This window comes from Coccinella septempunctata, chromosome X (genome assembly GCF_907165205.1).
Source record: "Coccinella septempunctata chromosome X, icCocSept1.1, whole genome shotgun sequence".
In the NCBI taxonomy this organism is placed as follows: domain Eukaryota; kingdom Metazoa; phylum Arthropoda; class Insecta; order Coleoptera; family Coccinellidae; genus Coccinella; species Coccinella septempunctata.
The window spans coordinates 6,704,286-6,720,564 of record NC_058198.1 but is presented as its reverse complement, the minus strand read 5'-3'; the positions used below and the strand labels follow the sequence as shown (position 1 = coordinate 6,720,564).

The following is a 16,279-nucleotide window of genomic DNA, read 5'->3' as shown; positions in this document are numbered from 1 at the left end:
TCCACTGAATCCCGAAGAACCAGGAAATTTCTGGAAAAAACGAGGAAATAATTTGATTTCACCTTATTCGAAAACCCCCACGTGAAGTGAAAGTCAAAAAAAAACTAGCCGAGTAAAAATTTCCTTCCCATCCATCTGCCTGAAATCCCACTGAATCGCGAAGAACTCGGAAATTTCTGGAAAAAACGAGGAAATAATTTGATTTCACCTTATTTGAAAACCCCCCTTTCACTTGGAAGCAAAAAAAAAAATCATTCGAGTAAAAATTTCCTTCATAAAATTCCCATGCATATGCCCATGAAATGCCAGCGAAATCCTGAGGGGTCAGAATTAGTAGGCGATTTTGCCGTTAGTTCAGCACTTTGCCGCAAAATGTGGTCAAAATGAACTGAAAATGTGGCGCTGCCGTCGCGCTCTCGGAGCCGGTCGAAATCGGGACTGAATATACGGGGGCAACCAAAAAAGTATTTCGACCTTAATTTATACGGGGGTCGCCCAAAAAGTATTTTTCCGAATTTATACGGGGGCAAGCAAAAAATATTTTGTTCAGAATATACGGGGGCCGTTCGAAAAGTAATCCAACCAAACCGACCACATGACACATCATAATAAATATGGCGGAAATTTTTTTTCATTATTTAAAAATTTTTCAGTCAGCAACACGTGCGCATCGTAAGCGCAGAAGTCGACTACCCCACTTCAAAGGTCAAGCCACTTGGTGTACTTGACCTCGAAGTCGAAGTCTGCGTGCCCCAAGATAGCTACGGGGGTAGCCATCTTCGAGGACTTACCGCTAACAACTTACCACCGCTCCAGGATCCGTCCATGGCCGCGCACGGGGCCCAATTGGAAATTCCATTGAAAAGTGTTATACTTAAAGGCTGGAGGAGTCGGACAGTGAGTATTGTGTAGACGGGCGGCGCCACCTAGCAGGTGTTTATTGAACTAAACTAGGTGGGTAGCAAAACTGAAAAGGAATCTGCACGGCTGCCATAGAGTTTTCATTGTCGTATCGTAGATGGCGTGCCGATCTACATATCGCTTTTACACTAGAATTCTTATTTCGGGTATTTATCGAATTTTTATAGTAAATATGGCAATAAAAATATTTCAAGCTTTCCTGAATTCACTATTCTTCGCCTACTGCTATGAATAAGTCATAGGGTTGATTGAAAATTGTTTATTGTATACTTACCAAGTGGGTACTGAATCAATGAAGGACTGTGGAGTATGTTTTTTTCTCTGATTATCCAACTCACGGCAATTCTAAGTCAATATTTGCCTTAATTAGGAATTGAATTAGTTAATATCTACATTGAATAATTCGATTCGAAATTAATAGAACTAAACACTATTGGGAAAAGATCAAAAACAGTAAAATTGCTCAATGAAACAAAACAAGATGTTTTATTTTTGAAACATTGCACTTCACATCTGAAAGTACAGAACAAATATTAACAAAAGGAAGAAAAATCAACTGTCGGTTCACATTTGCGGCGTGACAAAAATACTGTGTTAGTTTCTCTTATAGGTATAACTCTCTACAAACACTAGGAATGTGAAAATCCTGATATTTTTGGCAGTTATGATAAATCTTTTCAACTGGAAATACCAACAGTTTTCAATATTTCCTTAAACCAATCTCTCTATTGCATCTTCCATTCACAAACCGCAATTTCTTTCTATACATATAACCGGAAGGGCGAAGGCAATCGTTACAACGTTGCTCATCATGTCGACAGTTGAATATAAAAAAATTAATCTGTATCAACATTGTTCTCTCAAAATGTTTTCAATTGTTATAAATTTCACAGATGAAAGGACTCAATCTCAAATAAAAAAAAGTTCTACCAATATTTCTGATCTTGTTCCTTGTTACAAGGCAAAGCAAATTGAAAATAGGTTTTTTTACTTCTTTTTGTGATTCATTCTTCTCTTTGTATCATGTAGTTCCATAACTTGACACGGTGTTAAGTCTCCTTCAATCGGTTACAAACATATATTAATATATCTATTATTCATAGAATACATCTACAAGAAATTTCGAGAATCTGGATTATTTATTTTATCCGCATTCTCTACAATCAAATACTTAATATTCACTTGGTCCAGAGCTTCCTGTATCCTGTTCTTCACTGGTCCTTCTAATGCGTTCATAACTTGGTAACGAATTATGTTGGGCATCACATTTATCCCTAGCTCCAATAAGTAATCCAGAGACCCTGTTCCATCGAAACGTAATTGTATGTTACCCAACTCCAGTTGAATATCTTCCAATGTTGGAGGAAAATCTGTATTCAGTGATTGACTTGCATTCACTTTGACCTGTAAGTAAGGCTCAATTACAAGAAACGAAAAGAATGCTAGTTTATTTGCGGTAACTCTGAGAATTGGATATTCCCCAGCTTTCTGGTATAAACATTTCAAATAAGATGCTCAAAGGGAAATTCATAAAAGTTATCCTATATCACTCACCATGAAATAGTCAATTGTGAAATCGATCTTCCCAGTCTTCCCAATGATTCCTGCAATGAGAGATAACTCCCAATTGCACACCCCTCTCAATTTCTGCGTGCCACCCTCGAAAAAACCATAAATCGAACCATTTTTGAACTCAACAACAGCCTCGCCGCTCCTATGAACAGTTGACAATCCGAAAATCTTGATATTCCTCATGTAAAGGTCGAAAATTCCAAGAACGTTGATGAGATTCGGAACGCTCAAAGGATCGTAATTTTTCCTTCTGACTTCTTGTCTAAACATGACGAAGACTTGGTCGAAAGGCGATATTGAATTTGGAAAGGTAACCGGCAGTTTTCTTATCTCCTGATTGACATCCGCCCTTATGTTATCGTTCACTTCAGATAGGATGAACGGTTTGATGGATTTGAATAGGGAATCGCCCACAGTATTGATGATTCCTTGGAACATGGACGCAAAAAATCCCAAATTCTCGAAATTCACTGAGACATCCTCGAAACTGACGTCCATGTTTATTTCTTGCGCTTCAAGTTTACCATCTCGCTCGACTTTCATACTGGCCACTGCGTCAACTGTCACATTTTTTGCATTCACTGTGAAAGGTCCTTCAGCGGATGTAAAGAAGGATGATAAAGTATAATTGCCATGTATTTCCAGAGCCCCGATATCCAGTGACACATCTACTGTCATTTTCGCCATATTAGCTTTCATGAATTTAATCCTGAACTTCTTCAAACCGTAAATTTTCACATTTTCGAAATGCATCCTTCCTATTTGAAAACGATGTGAGAATGGGGGTACAGAGAAAGGATCTGGAATAGGAGCTCCTGGCAATCCAACAGGATCATTCTGCTTGTAATGATCGAGTATTAATAAAATTTCATCTGAGATGTTCTTCTTCCTGAAGGTATCTTCATGTGCTGGATTTTGACTGATATTTGCTTCACCTGAATAGTCCAGAAAAATGATTTGATTAGTTCAATTTGAATAGTCAACCGTCCATCAAAATATTATGCTGAATTTTCGAATTGACCGCAAAATATATATCTTTTTTTATTGTCGTTTGAAAACTCGAATGAAAAATCAAAAATCTCACCTTGAATATCATCACAGAAGCACACTGAGTTGATCGTGAAAAAAAATAAGATCGTCAAAACTAATTTCATGTTGAAAACCATTATGAACCTTTAACACATCAGTCTACTGAATGCAGAGTGCATCTTATTCATTGAATGCGAAGAACTTCAACATTATGAAGAGTTGCCTTATCATCTAATGCTAGTAATTTTCGAATTGTATACCTTAGATATGGAATTACTCAGAGTCAGTTGTGAATCAGCGATTTCATCTTCTTATTTGACATAGTATTCTGTTTATCTCGAAGCTAATAGGGCAACCATAACAATTGCATGATCTTTTTCATCAAGTTGAAAGGGAATACCTATAGGTTCATGTATATAATAAATGCGATAAGTATTGGTCAATCACAGGAACAGAAGTTAGGGCAAATATAAATGAAAGTATTGAATCAGAACAGCCACTGTTATCTAACAATACGACATCCTCTAAATTTTCGAAAAATACCTCTCAGATGCCGATCAATATCAAAATGAATAAGGCAGACGCAAAATAATGAAAGTTAAAATATTTCAACGAACTTTCCCCAAAAGTTTTAGTAGGTGGTATAGTTATGGAGAGTAGCGAATTTTTAATTGGGACACACTATGTATCACACCATTTTTTTTCGAATTATAGAACTATATTCATGAACATTTTTCTACTGTTTTTTTTTTCCATTCAATTTTTTTTTCAAATAAATACTTATAAGGTAGGAATATATTTCAACCTTTCCTCTATTTCTATGAGTATCCAATATCAAGCCTAAGATATACCACACAATTTTAAGATTATTCAGCGTCATATATCCGATAAGGCATCCACTCTACGAACTTTGACTTCTTCAAATTCAATTGAGATCATCACAATTGTATGTTGTGTTGAACAGACTGGTTCGTTGTAGTTGATATGGCTAACAAAATAATCGTTTCAATCTGTGCCCTTCTTGTGTTATTTGTTTTAGGTAGCAGTGCTGATGGAATTGCAGGTAATTTTGATATTATGTATTTTTATCGAGGTATAGCAGTCATTTCACCCCTGACACTACATTCATAGGTTCGAAATCGGTTGGTGAGTATTCAGCATTGAGAGAATATAACATGAGGAAGTATCTAGAAATGAAAAATATTTTTATCATATTATATCATATATGTTTTCACCAATTTAACCTTCGAAAAATGAAGTAACTGGTGAATTAAGTATTGATATTGAAACCTGAGTGTAGTAAAATGCAGACACTTTTATCATCACTCTGCATCTATTATGCAGAGTATTTAAAGCTTCTGCAGTAATGCAGAATTTTGACTAGAAAATCTAAAATTGGTGTATTCGAAAAACCATTTTCATCACCCTTTCATATTTGTCTACACCTGTTAACACCCTACATTATGTCATATTTTTGATGATGATGATTTCGCACCTCTAAAAAAAAGTGCGAGGCAAAAAACTTACTATTCTTTAATGGTCGTTAATGTCCCATAAACTCTCACTTCATATTTAACATCGAAGGAATTTCTGTTGACGCATGTCGTCTAGATAATGGCTCTTATTGCCACAAAGCACACCTGCTTGTACCTCCATATATTTCTTTTGGAAGGATTTAACGATAGGCGCCGACACATAATGAGTAATAAATTCAGTGAAGTGGCAGGAACATATCCTTCATTCAATAGGAATTAGGATTGCGGTTCGGTTCACCTCATACCACTTGAAAGTGCAAAGCAAAAAAAATTCTTTCTGATTTTTACTACTCTATAATGGTCATTAATGTCCCATAAAATATCCAACAAAAACACTTCCTCATATTTTACATACAAGGAATTTGTCTTCACGCATGTCGTTTAGATAATGGCTTCATTACAACAACCGAATACTTCTTGTGGAAGGATTTACGATAGGCGTCGACACATAATGAGTAATAAATTTAGTGAAGTGGCAGGAACATCTCCTTCAAAAGGGATTAGGATTGCGGTTGGGTTCACCTCATACCACTTGAAAGTGCAAAGCAAAAAAATTCTTTCTGATTTTTACTACTCTTTAATGGTCATTGATGTCTCATAAAATATACAACAAAAACACTTCCTCCTATTGAACATCCAAGTAATTTGTCTCTACGCATGCCGTTTAGCTAATGACTTCATTATCACAACCGAATCTGCTAGCACGAGCGAATACTTCTTGTGGAAGGATTTACGATAGGCGTCGACACATAATGAGTAATAAATTTAGTGAAGTGGCAGGAACATCTTCAATAGGAATTAGGATTGCGGTTGGGTTCACCTCATACCACTTGAAAGTGCAAAGCAAAAAAATTCTTTCTGATTTTTACTACTCTTTAATGGTCATTGATGTCCCATAAAATAAACAACAAAAACACTTCCTCCTATTTAACATCCAAGTAATTTGTCTCTACGCATGCCGTTTAGATAATGTCTTTATTACCACAAACGGAACCTGCTTGCACGTGTAAATACTTCTTTTGGAGGGATTTACGATAGTAGTAATACATTGAATGAAGTGGTATACCCTTCAACGAGAAATAAGTGCAGAAAAAATATTCTTCTAGATATTTACTTTTCTCTAATGGTCATTGGTCATTATAAGCCTGTGTGATACTTGTGATAATCAGGAAATTGTAATTAATTTGTAATACAGACAATTTGCTTCAAAAGGTGATGGGTGGTGTAACTTTAGATAGAAGATTCTTGAACCACGTTTAATTGAGAATAAGTTAACAGCGACTTTTCAACTAAATTCATATTAAAGTACAGTATTTTCACAGGAAAACCAGCCAAGTTGGCCAATAAGAAGGCCTCTCATCCACCCAAGGAACTCGTGACCAAAAAGAACATCACAGAGCAGATTCTCATAATTCTCGACCATTACAAACAGAATGATCCAGTTGGCTTGCCAGGGGCCCCTATACCAGATCCCCTTCCAGTGCCCCCATTCTCCCACAAGTTCAAGATAGGCAAAATGAACTTCCAGAACGTGAAAATATACGGTTTGAAGAAATTCAGGATACGTTTCATGAAAGCCAACATCGCAAAAATGAGCGTTGACGTGGCCCTCGACATAGGCCTACTGGAAACCTTCGGTAACTACACCTTATCGTCCTTCTTCACATCGGCCAAAGGACCTTTCACCGTCAAAATGAAGAACGTCTCCGTTGAAGCTGTTGCCAGCATGAAAGTCGAAAGAGATGGAAAACTTGCAGCACAAGAGATAAACATGGACATCGGCTTCAAAGACATCGCGATGAATTTCGAAAATCTAGGATTTTTCGCTTCGATGTTCCAGGGTGTCATCAATTCTGTTGGTGATTCCCTCTTCAACTCCATCAAACCGTTCATCTTGTCTGAGGTGAATAACAACGTGAGGGCGGACGTAAACAAGGAGATAAGGAAGCTGCCGGTCACTTTCCCGAACTCCATCACACCCTTCGATCAAATTTTCGTTATGTTCAGGCAGGAAATCAGGAAGAGGAAGTTTGATCCTTACGCTGCCCCAGACTACAATAATACTGTTGGTATTTTCGACGTTTACATGAGAGACACCAAGCTTTATGGGCTGTCGTCTGTGTACAGAAGTGGAGATGTCTTGGTCGAGTTCAGAAATGGCACTGTTTTTGGATTTTTCGAAGGTGGCACGCAGAAACTCCGGGGAGTCAGTAGTTGGGAGTTGTCTCTTATTGCTGGAATCATTGGGAAGAGGGGAAAGGTTGAATTCACGGTCGACTACTTTACGGTAAGTCCAGGAATAGTGTTTTGTTCAAGAATTGATGTTGATATTCGAGAGAAAACTTACTATTTGCACTGGGATCAAATTTCCAGTATTGCTTCAGGTAGGTACATCCCATGCCAACTTTCAACCCGCGTATCTCCCGGAAAAATCATCGTAGATCTAAATGTCGTACATATTCTGAAAGAGCAATTCTTGTAGTGATAAGTTTAGAAATTTTATCGAGCTCGGTGCCACCGTTCGATCTTGAGGATGTTTTAACTGAACCCAGCTTTTTGGAAATTTTTCGATGCTCAATTTAAGAGTAGTTTTTCTTTCAGGATAATCATCGTGGATCTAAATGTGATACATATTCTGAAAGAGCAACTCTCCCAGTAATAAATCTGAGAACTTCGTCCATTTCGGTGCAACCTTTCGGTCTTGAGGAATTCTTAACTGACCCCATCTTTTTGGGAATTTTTCGACGGTCAACTTGCGAATAGTTTTTCTTCCAGGAAAATTATCATAGATCTAAATGTGATACATATTCCGAAAGAGCAACTCTTCTAGTTATAAATCTGAGAACTTCGTCCATTTCGGCACAACCGTTCGGTCTTGAGGAGTTTTTAACTGACCCCATCTTTTTGGGAAATTTTCGAAGGTCAACTTGCGAGTAGTTTTTCTTCCAGGAAAATTATCGCAGATCTAAATGTGATACATATTCCGAAAGAGCAACTCTTCTAGTTATTAAATTTGAAAATTTCATCCATTTCGGTGCAACCATTCGGTCTTGACGAATTGTTAACTGACTCCATCTTTTTCGGGATTTTTCGAAGGACAACTTTTGATTCGCGTATCTCCCAAAAAAATCATAGAAGATCTAAATGTGATACTGCGTGAGATACATATAGGATAGTAAGGAGCTAGATATATAAATTGAATTGTTCCTCTCGAAAATGACAAACGGACATGGAACTTAGGGTCCTTGGTTGGGCAGAAGTTGCTATACTTAAAGGACTTTTTCGAGGCTTTCAAGCAAATCTTGGCTGGGATTCCCTAGAAACAATTTTAGATCTCTCTTAGCTGTCTTTATGAGAGAGTGCAGACTTAAATACACCTACGCAAACTTGGTATCGTCGAAGACTCTATCCACACTATGCTTAGGGGAAGACAAGACTATTGAACACATACTTTGCTATATACCTAATCAGACCTTTGACAAAGCTCAGAAAGTACTTAACTACCCTTTCGTACTCCCTAAAATCAGTCTATTTATGGACCATATAGAGTGAACCGCACTGAAGGCAGTGGAAAATCATCGCAATGAAGAATATATCTAATTTTTGGGAATTTTTCTGACGTTTTTTTTTACAGATTAAGGTGAACGCCAGCCAGTCAACGAATACAGATTTTCCTCCGAAATTAGAAGACATCCAGTTAGAATTGGGCAACATACAATTACGTTTCGATGGAACAGGGTCAATGGATTACTTAGTGGAACTAGGAATAAATGTGATGCCCAATTTGGTCCGTTATCAGATAATGGACGCCCTGGAAGGCCCTGTCAAAACAAGGATTCAAGAGGCCCTCAACCAAGTGAATATCAAGAGCTTGATCATTGAGAACTCGGATAAAATCAATAATCCAGAATCGCTGAATCTGATATGAAAAATTTATTGGTATACAGACTTAATATACGGATTTGAAATTCAAACACTAGGTCATCTGTTGTAATTTCTATTCACACATTTCGTGACATATCTCTTAGTTTATGTCCAAACCTTTCGAAGCGGTGTACCTTCATCAAAATGTAGAATGAGTTTTTTTCTTCATGAACGATTCAATGATTTTTTTACGACTGGTATTTTTCCTCGAATGAAAAGAGGTACATATTTTGAAATAATGATTTCCCAAACATAACTTGAAGAACTCTGCTGGAAGAAAACGTCCTGAAACCAATAATTTGACAAGAAAACTCCAATTTTTTGGTGGAAAATAATAAGGTTTCAGTGAATATGGAGATGATTGAAGATTTATCTAATAATTTAATTTATTCATACAAAATAATAGATGAATTTACATTATATTACATAGTACAAAATATTTAATTGAAAATATAAATAAGAAATGAATAGATACAATGGAAACTTAACTCAGACTTATAACTATAGTCAATCGGTTTTATCTGTAAATAAGAGGAACTCAAAAGTCAGGCTGAGACTGTATCGTTCGGAATACAATACAAAACATTATCGATATTTGCTAATAACAGGTTTCCAAACATATTTTCGTTTAATAAGGCAATTTTAGTTCAATTGTTAGCGTACATAAATATGAGTAATTAGACAATTATCTTAATCTAGAGTATCCATAGATATAAAAAAAATATTAGACTAGTCTTTCATGGTAAAACGCACGTACTGAACACACAATCAAGTATTTCGAAAGTATAGCATTGGTCCATACTTCTGAAAAAAAAATTAGGGCGAGAATGGGCGACTCGTGCTGTTTGAACCATGAATGAGGCACAGGTTAAAAACCGACATCACTTAATTTCTCGGGTTAATCCATTAATTCACATAATCAAAATGGGGTGGTTATCTTCAGTTGTTACTAAAAAATGTTTGAGGTGCGTTGGATGTGGGTAGATGATGAGGAATTAAATTACACAATGAGACGTTAGCTTCGATTACGTGAATTCATCGACACAATAAAAGAAAATGATGTCACTTAACGGCCTAAGAAGGTCTTTCTATTGATTATCTCGAAATTATTGATAAGCAACGCTGTATCAACCAGAAATTCAGCGGAGCAATTCCCTAAATAATGAATCTTTGGTTATTCGAACATAAAAACGATATTTCATACGACCCTACGTCTTCTTCAACGTAAATAAATGTTTGCGTTATTCTAACTGAACCGAACCGATGATTATTTTATCTCTTCTTTAGTTGCCTCCATTGATATGAAATTATAGGAACTATGAGGGAGAGGCTGTGAGGGTATGTATGTTTTTAATCATTTTCTCAGCCATTACGATGATTCGCCACTGAAAACAAAACGGTTTGGTTTATAACTTGAGGAATTCCTTTAATCTTATTCACAGAGAAAGATTTCATGCAACCTGTCATTGATTCAAGCCGCTTGGAAGGAGTATAATTCAAAGCATGTCGGCATTCAATGTGGAAGAAAAAGACGTAAGGTTAAGTCCAGCCAAATTATCGATAAGTGATTAATATCATCGGGATGCTTTAAGAGAATGGATTGATTTTAGTTCACTATGTACATGTTATGTCGTTGTAAAATGAGCATATTTTGACTGGACCTCCTTGAGAATTCACAAATTTATGAGTTAACTAGTCAGATCTCAAGAAATACTTGAAATGTGATATGTACCCAACAACTAGCACTGCGTCGTTGCTACACCATTTGTCGGACAGCCACTTACATAACCGTTGGCTGTTGTTGTAACACTGTCCTTGCAGTCGTAACTATTAATACTGGGAAAGTTAATGTGAGTACCGGACTCGATATCCAGCTCGATATCCGAATCCTGGTTGGAATTCGTCAACGACAAATTCTCATCCATACCTCCCTGAGGTCTGAGCGGGGTGCTGGGGTCGTCCTGAGATGGTGAAGGCGTAGGTCTGGAGGTGCGTGCCTCCAGTCCGGCTGAACTGTGATAAAACGACACTTCAGCGAAACTTGGACTGGCGTCTTCCAGCAGCAACGAGCACAGCTTGAGGAAAGAGGGTCGGGCTGAAGCTTTGTGCTGCCAGCAGTATCTCATCAGGGTGTACAGTTTATCCGGGCAATTCTCCGGCCTCTCCATCACTCCCCCGTCTATCACATACCTCAGTACTTGATCGTTGGACAAACCTTGGTAGGGCTGCGACGCTAGCGTCGCCATTTCCCAAAGGACGACGCCGTAGCTCCAGACGTCGCTGCTGCTGGTGAAAACGCCATCTTTGAGACTCTCCGGCGCCATCCACCTGACCGGCAACAGTCCTTTCGTCCCCTTCCTATAATAATCAGTTTCGTATATATCCCTGGTCATTCCGAAATCTCCGATTTTTACAACGAGGTTCTCGGACACCATGCAATTCCTGGCAGCCAAATCTCTGTGCACGAATTTCTTGGCCGACAAATACGCCATACCGTCGGCTATCTCGATCGCCATCTGGAGGATCTGCTTCAGGGTTGGGGAGTGCCTGCCGCTGGGCGTGTAGCTTTCGCAGTCTGGCCTTTGGGATCTGAGGTAAGATTTCAGATCGCCGTTTGCCATCAGTTCCATGACGACAAACGTAGGCTGGCCCTGCGACACAACGCCAAGAAGTTTGACAACGTGAGCTGTATCGAATCCCTTCATCACCGAGGCTTCGTTCAGAAATTCTAGACGTTCTCTGCAATATAAAGAGCTAAGCTAACTATTTTTTAAGTTTCTTATGCGATGGCGACAGATTGTGATATAAAGCTAACATTCTCAGCGGTCCAGAATCAACAATGAAGGCTCTCATTGTTGATCCTAACTGATGAAATATCGTTAAAGCTCATGCCTTCCTCGAGCATCATAAGATGAAAAACCTGCTGCTGCTTTCATGTTTGATGACGATACAAGTTTCGGCAAGGAATACGGCAAGTTAAGTGAAATCATTCACAGTTTGAAGTTATAGAATCTGAATCGTAATCCTTACGAAAACTTGTAATCCAGCATTATGGTCCTCATGCAGCAAGATGAGCTATCTATGGCAAAGCAAGGCGTTTTACATGAAGAATTGAGATTATTATAAACAAAACTGAGTTTCTGATTCCTTTTAATGTAATTACATTCAAAGTAGAGGGTGTCCCAACTAAAACTAAAACTTTTTTTTTCGATGCTTTCCCACTCGACTCCCCTAGCTTCCTGAAACACCCCCTCAAATTATGAATGAACAATCTGGTAAAACACGATGTGATGACAAATTATGAAGCCATGCCTGAACTTGGAACACCCTACAACCCTTTTGCAACTTGGATAAAACCCACCTGTCTGTAGAATTCTCATTGACGGTTTTAATGGCGCATTTCATCTCCGCTACTCCTCTGATATCGAACACCTTCCCCTCATAAACCATCCCGAAACTTCCCTGTCCTAATTCAGTCTTTAATTCAACGTTTTTTCTTGGGATCTCCCATTCATCAGGAACATACACCGTAGGCATATATTCTGGGTTTATTGAAGGAACCAGCAACCTCATGCTGCTCTTTTGCATTTTTTGCTTCTTGTAACACAAGAATATCGTCAATAAACCCTGAAATGGTTGAAGTTTACCATCTGTCCTTCTCCATGGATCACACAGCCTTCTTCGTGAGAAACAAGGAAAAATCTGCCAATTTCTTAAAGGAATTTTATGAGCATGTGATGAGAAGTTGAAAGTTGTCACATTTCATCCATGGCTTCTCACGAAGACGACAGTTTTTCAATTTACTCACCATAACAAATAACGGGAGAACAATACTCATAATTAGAACGGTGAACTTACTGGGCTCTTTTATAACAAATGTTACATAAGGGGAATATTTTCCATTATTACCCGCCGTTATAGCTAATACTCTGAGGCTATAGTTGCCAGGACTTAGCTTCAAGGTGTAGATCTTGCCTTGATGTTCCCAGTCTGCGTGAGTTATACAATTTACAGAAGATTTTGCCTTAGGAAAAGTTTTAAATCAGAACCAAATAAAAAACTTGTTGAGCAGCAGGGTGTATCTTCAATGCGTTGGTTACTACTTAGAAAACATCGAAATATCAAATATACTGGACATCGAAAACTCCCATTCTGATGCATTTTTTATGCATAGAACCAAAATGTATTTTCAAGCGGTTCTTTACGAAAAATCATCTTCAAGGGTTTTACTCATGTCGGATTTACAGTCATCCAGTGTAGGGCTTCCCAATATGTCCACTAATAAATAGGTAGATTCGTAACGATTGAAGATATACCCCAATGAATTTTGATTAAACTTACATTTTCACTGTTTCTTTTGTACTCTATAATATACTTAAATATCAATCCATTGGGTTCTGTTAGATTATCCCATGTGATGGTTACACTCTCCATCGTTTGGTTTATCACGTAAACCCTCTTGATATCGTCCGCCCCAACTGAAGAATAAGAATTATGTTTATAATATTGAAAACTTACCACCAGGAATATCTCAGATCCTATAAACTCAATGAAAATCGCTGAAAGTTCTGAACATCAGTTAATTTTTTCTGAAATATGTGTTACAACTTTAATTTTGACAGTTATTCAGATCAAAGGAGCATTGAACCTGTCAACAACCCTTATGTATATGAAAAAATCTTGATAACCAACAGAATGGCCGATATTTCTTCGGAAAAAACCACACGTCAATGAAGAATCATTTGGAAAACTAAATTCATGAGGCTTCTACGTAAGAATCTTAAATATTTCTGACAGGGTGGATTGGCGTGAGAGCTAGGGGGTTATTCGCATAAAAATCAAGTTGTTTTTTCATATTTCTAGACTTTGTGAAGGCGCTGAGATATGCACGGTGGTACCTAAGTTTCTGAAGTCACAAAAAAACACTTTCTAATAGATTCAATACACCATTGAGCATTTTAACTTCCAATATACCTTTGACAAGAGTTTTTACGTTATTTTCTTGCTTTTTCCGACTGCACAGCACCTCAATAGGATCCGTACCATTAGGCAGAACCTCTCCTTTCTCCTGCTCCCTACATGCTTGAACAGATATCTCGTATGATGTGAAATGATGCAGCTTGTCGATCAACACTTCCGTTTTTCCCCTGATGCATGTTTGGAATTCTGATGGATCGGTAGTACCTAGAGAACCTGGAGATAAACACTTTTAATTTCGACAGTACGTTTACCATTCGTTGATGGTTTACCGTAACTGAATGAATTATTTCCGCACACTTTGAACTGGGTTGATCTCCGTTTTCTGGTCTCGACTGGCCTGAAAATTAATAGGAGTTAGAGCAAATTTGAGGTAAATGAAGCAAGAGATGTTAATAATTCCAATCGAGCAAGTTTCGGATGAAATACCAAGTGACAAAGAAAACAAAGCATCCATAAATTCATTATGGATATCATTCATTAACAGGCGGAAGTCAAGAATGTTCATTCCTAAAAAAATGACGCTTGAGACATCTAGTGCTAACGGACCTAGAGAGGTGTGCGAACTATTTGCCACTTTCTTTAAAAGTACCTTTGAAACACCTAAAGACGGTACTGTCTTTCACTTTCGTAAAAATCCGAAAATTTCTATAGCCGTTGATGAGTCTGAAGTACGTAACCTCCTTCAAAATATTGAAATCAACAAATCACCTGGTCCCGACGGAATACCCCCAATTTTCATAAAAAACTGTATCGATGCCTTGACATTCCCATTAACGAGCATTTATAATATGTCTCTCTCTTCATATTACCCCACAGTCTGGAAGTTAAGTCATGTTGTGCCCATATACAAGGGTGGTAAAAAAAGTGAAATGAACAACTACCGACCCATTTGCAAACTTTCCATATTCGGAAAAATATTAGAACAAATCATATATCGAATACTTCTAAGCGAAACTAAGAAAATTATCATCCCACAACAACACGGATTTTACCCTGGACGCTCGGTTGACACTAACCTTACCCTGTTTGTGGAGTATATTTCCCGATCTATGGATGCCGGACATCAGGTCGATGCGATCTACACGGACTTCAGCAAAGCGTTCGACAAAATCGATCATAAACTACTCATTAATAAATTAGCTGAGGTTTGTGAAACTCCCGGTCTCCCTGATTATATTGGGACGTACATATTCGGAAGAAAACAGGTGGTGGTGGTGGAGGGACATAAATCGGCCGAATACATAAGTACATCTGGAGTACCACAGGGAAGTCACTTAGGTCCCCTTCTCTTTATAATATATATAAATGACATTATTGGATGTTTGAGGTACTCACTCGTGCTACTATATGCTGATGACCTCAAGCTTTTTCTTCGCTTGCGGACGTTGGAGGACTGCCGGAGAATTCAAAGTGATCTTGATCGTATCGCAATATATTGTGCTCAGAACAACATATTCATAAATTTTTCAAAATGTAATTACATATCTTTCTCAAGGAATAGGTCGAAGATTTCATACCAATATAACATTGATGGAAACTACATAAAAAAAGTGCAAACCGTAAAAGATTTGGGAGTGTTTATTGACCAGAATTTAAGTTTCAGCGATCATGTGAATTCTGTGGCAGTCGACTGTTCGAGGATGATGGATTTCATCATAAGAAACTGCAGAAGTTTCAAAAACGTGCGATCTCTGATTTCACTTTATTATGCTTTTATAGATAGCAAGCTCTGTTACGCCTCCGTCGTGTGGAATCCGATTTACTCTAAATACATAAATAGGCTGCAAAGAGTACAGAATAAATTTTTGAGACACTTAGCTCGTAAAACTAATATCACTATTGCCAACAGTAACTATTCTGGAATACAAAAGGAGTGTAATATTGTCAGTCTGATTGGTCGTAGGAACATAAATGACATATTATTTTTATTCAAAATAATGAGTTCGCATATCGATTCAACCGAATTACTAACATCATTAGATTTTAATGTACCTAATCGTACAACTAGACAGCATGAAATGTTCAACATTCCCTTCAGGAGAACAAATATTGGCATGAACTCACCATTAGTGAGATGTCAAAAAATATGTAATCTACATGGCACATCTTTAAATTTTTATGAATCCTCCTTGAAAATTTTCAAAAAACAACTCAAAAGTGTTACTGTATGAATATCATGATGCATTACTTGACTGTTTCTCCCTTTTGTTTTTTTGTTTTTGTTTTTTATCTTAATGTATTGAACTGTGTTTTGGGGTGTACTTAAGTCCTTACTTTGTCTGTTAACTGAAATTGATTTTTCATATTTACAGAGTGGA

The 16,279-nt window shown here is 37.6% G+C and overlaps 3 protein-coding genes across 10 annotated transcripts in view; 1 reads left to right on the top strand and 2 right to left on the bottom strand.

Annotated features, from left to right (window-relative positions):
* Window positions 1-1,389: 1,389 nt before the first annotated feature.
* Window positions 1,390-3,872, bottom strand: LOC123321744. The gene is made up of 3 exons (XM_044909481.1): window positions 3,578-3,872; window positions 2,476-3,428; window positions 1,390-2,325 (listed from the first exon to the last, which is right to left on the bottom strand). Exons 1-3 carry the CDS (start codon window positions 3,657-3,659, stop codon window positions 2,032-2,034), a joined length of 1,329 nt encoding a protein of 442 aa, XP_044765416.1. The 5' UTR covers window positions 3,660-3,872; the 3' UTR covers window positions 1,390-2,031.
* A 559-nt stretch (window positions 3,873-4,431) lies between these two features.
* On the top strand, window positions 4,432-9,171 carry LOC123321743. Of its 2 annotated transcripts, XM_044909480.1 has the most exons (4): window positions 4,432-4,585; window positions 6,380-7,344; window positions 8,692-9,019; window positions 9,053-9,171. In XM_044909480.1, the coding sequence occupies exons 1-3, from the start codon at window positions 4,507-4,509 to the stop codon at window positions 8,983-8,985; spliced, it is 1,338 nt and encodes a 445-aa protein (XP_044765415.1). In that variant the 5' UTR covers window positions 4,432-4,506; the 3' UTR covers window positions 8,986-9,019; window positions 9,053-9,171. The 2 variants fall into 2 exon arrangements, with proteins under 2 accessions (XP_044765415.1, XP_044765414.1); XM_044909479.1 differs by lacking the exon at window positions 9,053-9,171 and having other exon boundaries at window positions 8,692-9,036.
* A 178-nt stretch (window positions 9,172-9,349) lies between these two features.
* Window positions 9,350-16,279, bottom strand: part of LOC123322429 (insulin-like receptor) — a 47,986-nt gene continuing 41,056 nt past the window's right edge. For 6 of the 7 annotated variants that reach the window (XM_044910376.1, XM_044910381.1, XM_044910382.1 and 3 more), the window contains 6 exons: window positions 14,231-14,298; window positions 13,956-14,174; window positions 13,323-13,459; window positions 12,790-13,005; window positions 12,343-12,608; window positions 9,350-11,735 (listed from right to left, as the gene is read on the bottom strand). In XM_044910376.1, coding sequence (XP_044766311.1) covers window positions 10,721-11,735; window positions 12,343-12,608; window positions 12,790-13,005; window positions 13,323-13,459; window positions 13,956-14,174; window positions 14,231-14,298 — 1,921 coding nt within the window. In that variant the 3' untranslated portion in view covers window positions 9,350-10,720. The remainder of the gene's footprint in view (window positions 11,736-12,342; window positions 12,609-12,789; window positions 13,006-13,322; window positions 13,460-13,955; window positions 14,175-14,230; window positions 14,299-16,279) is intronic. The other variant, XM_044910379.1, reaches the window with a different exon arrangement.

Coding starts and splice junctions, on each gene's coding strand:
- LOC123321744 (XM_044909481.1), bottom strand. CDS start 3,659: ATGGTTTTCAACATGAAATTAGTTTTGACGATCTTATTTTTTTTCACG. Junction 3,429..3,577: donor CTTCTGTGATGATATTCAAG/GTGAGATTTTTG, acceptor TGGACTATTCAG/GTGAAGCAAATATCAGTCAA. Junction 2,326..2,475: donor TCACAATTGACTATTTCATG/GTGAGTGATATA, acceptor CCTTACTTACAG/GTCAAAGTGAATGCAAGTCA.
- LOC123321743 (XM_044909480.1), top strand. CDS start 4,507: ATGGCTAACAAAATAATCGTTTCAATCTGTGCCCTTCTTGTGTTATTT. Junction 4,586..6,379: donor CAGTGCTGATGGAATTGCAG/GTAATTTTGATA, acceptor GTATTTTCACAG/GAAAACCAGCCAAGTTGGCC. Junction 7,345..8,691: donor TCACGGTCGACTACTTTACG/GTAAGTCCAGGA, acceptor TTTTTTTTACAG/ATTAAGGTGAACGCCAGCCA.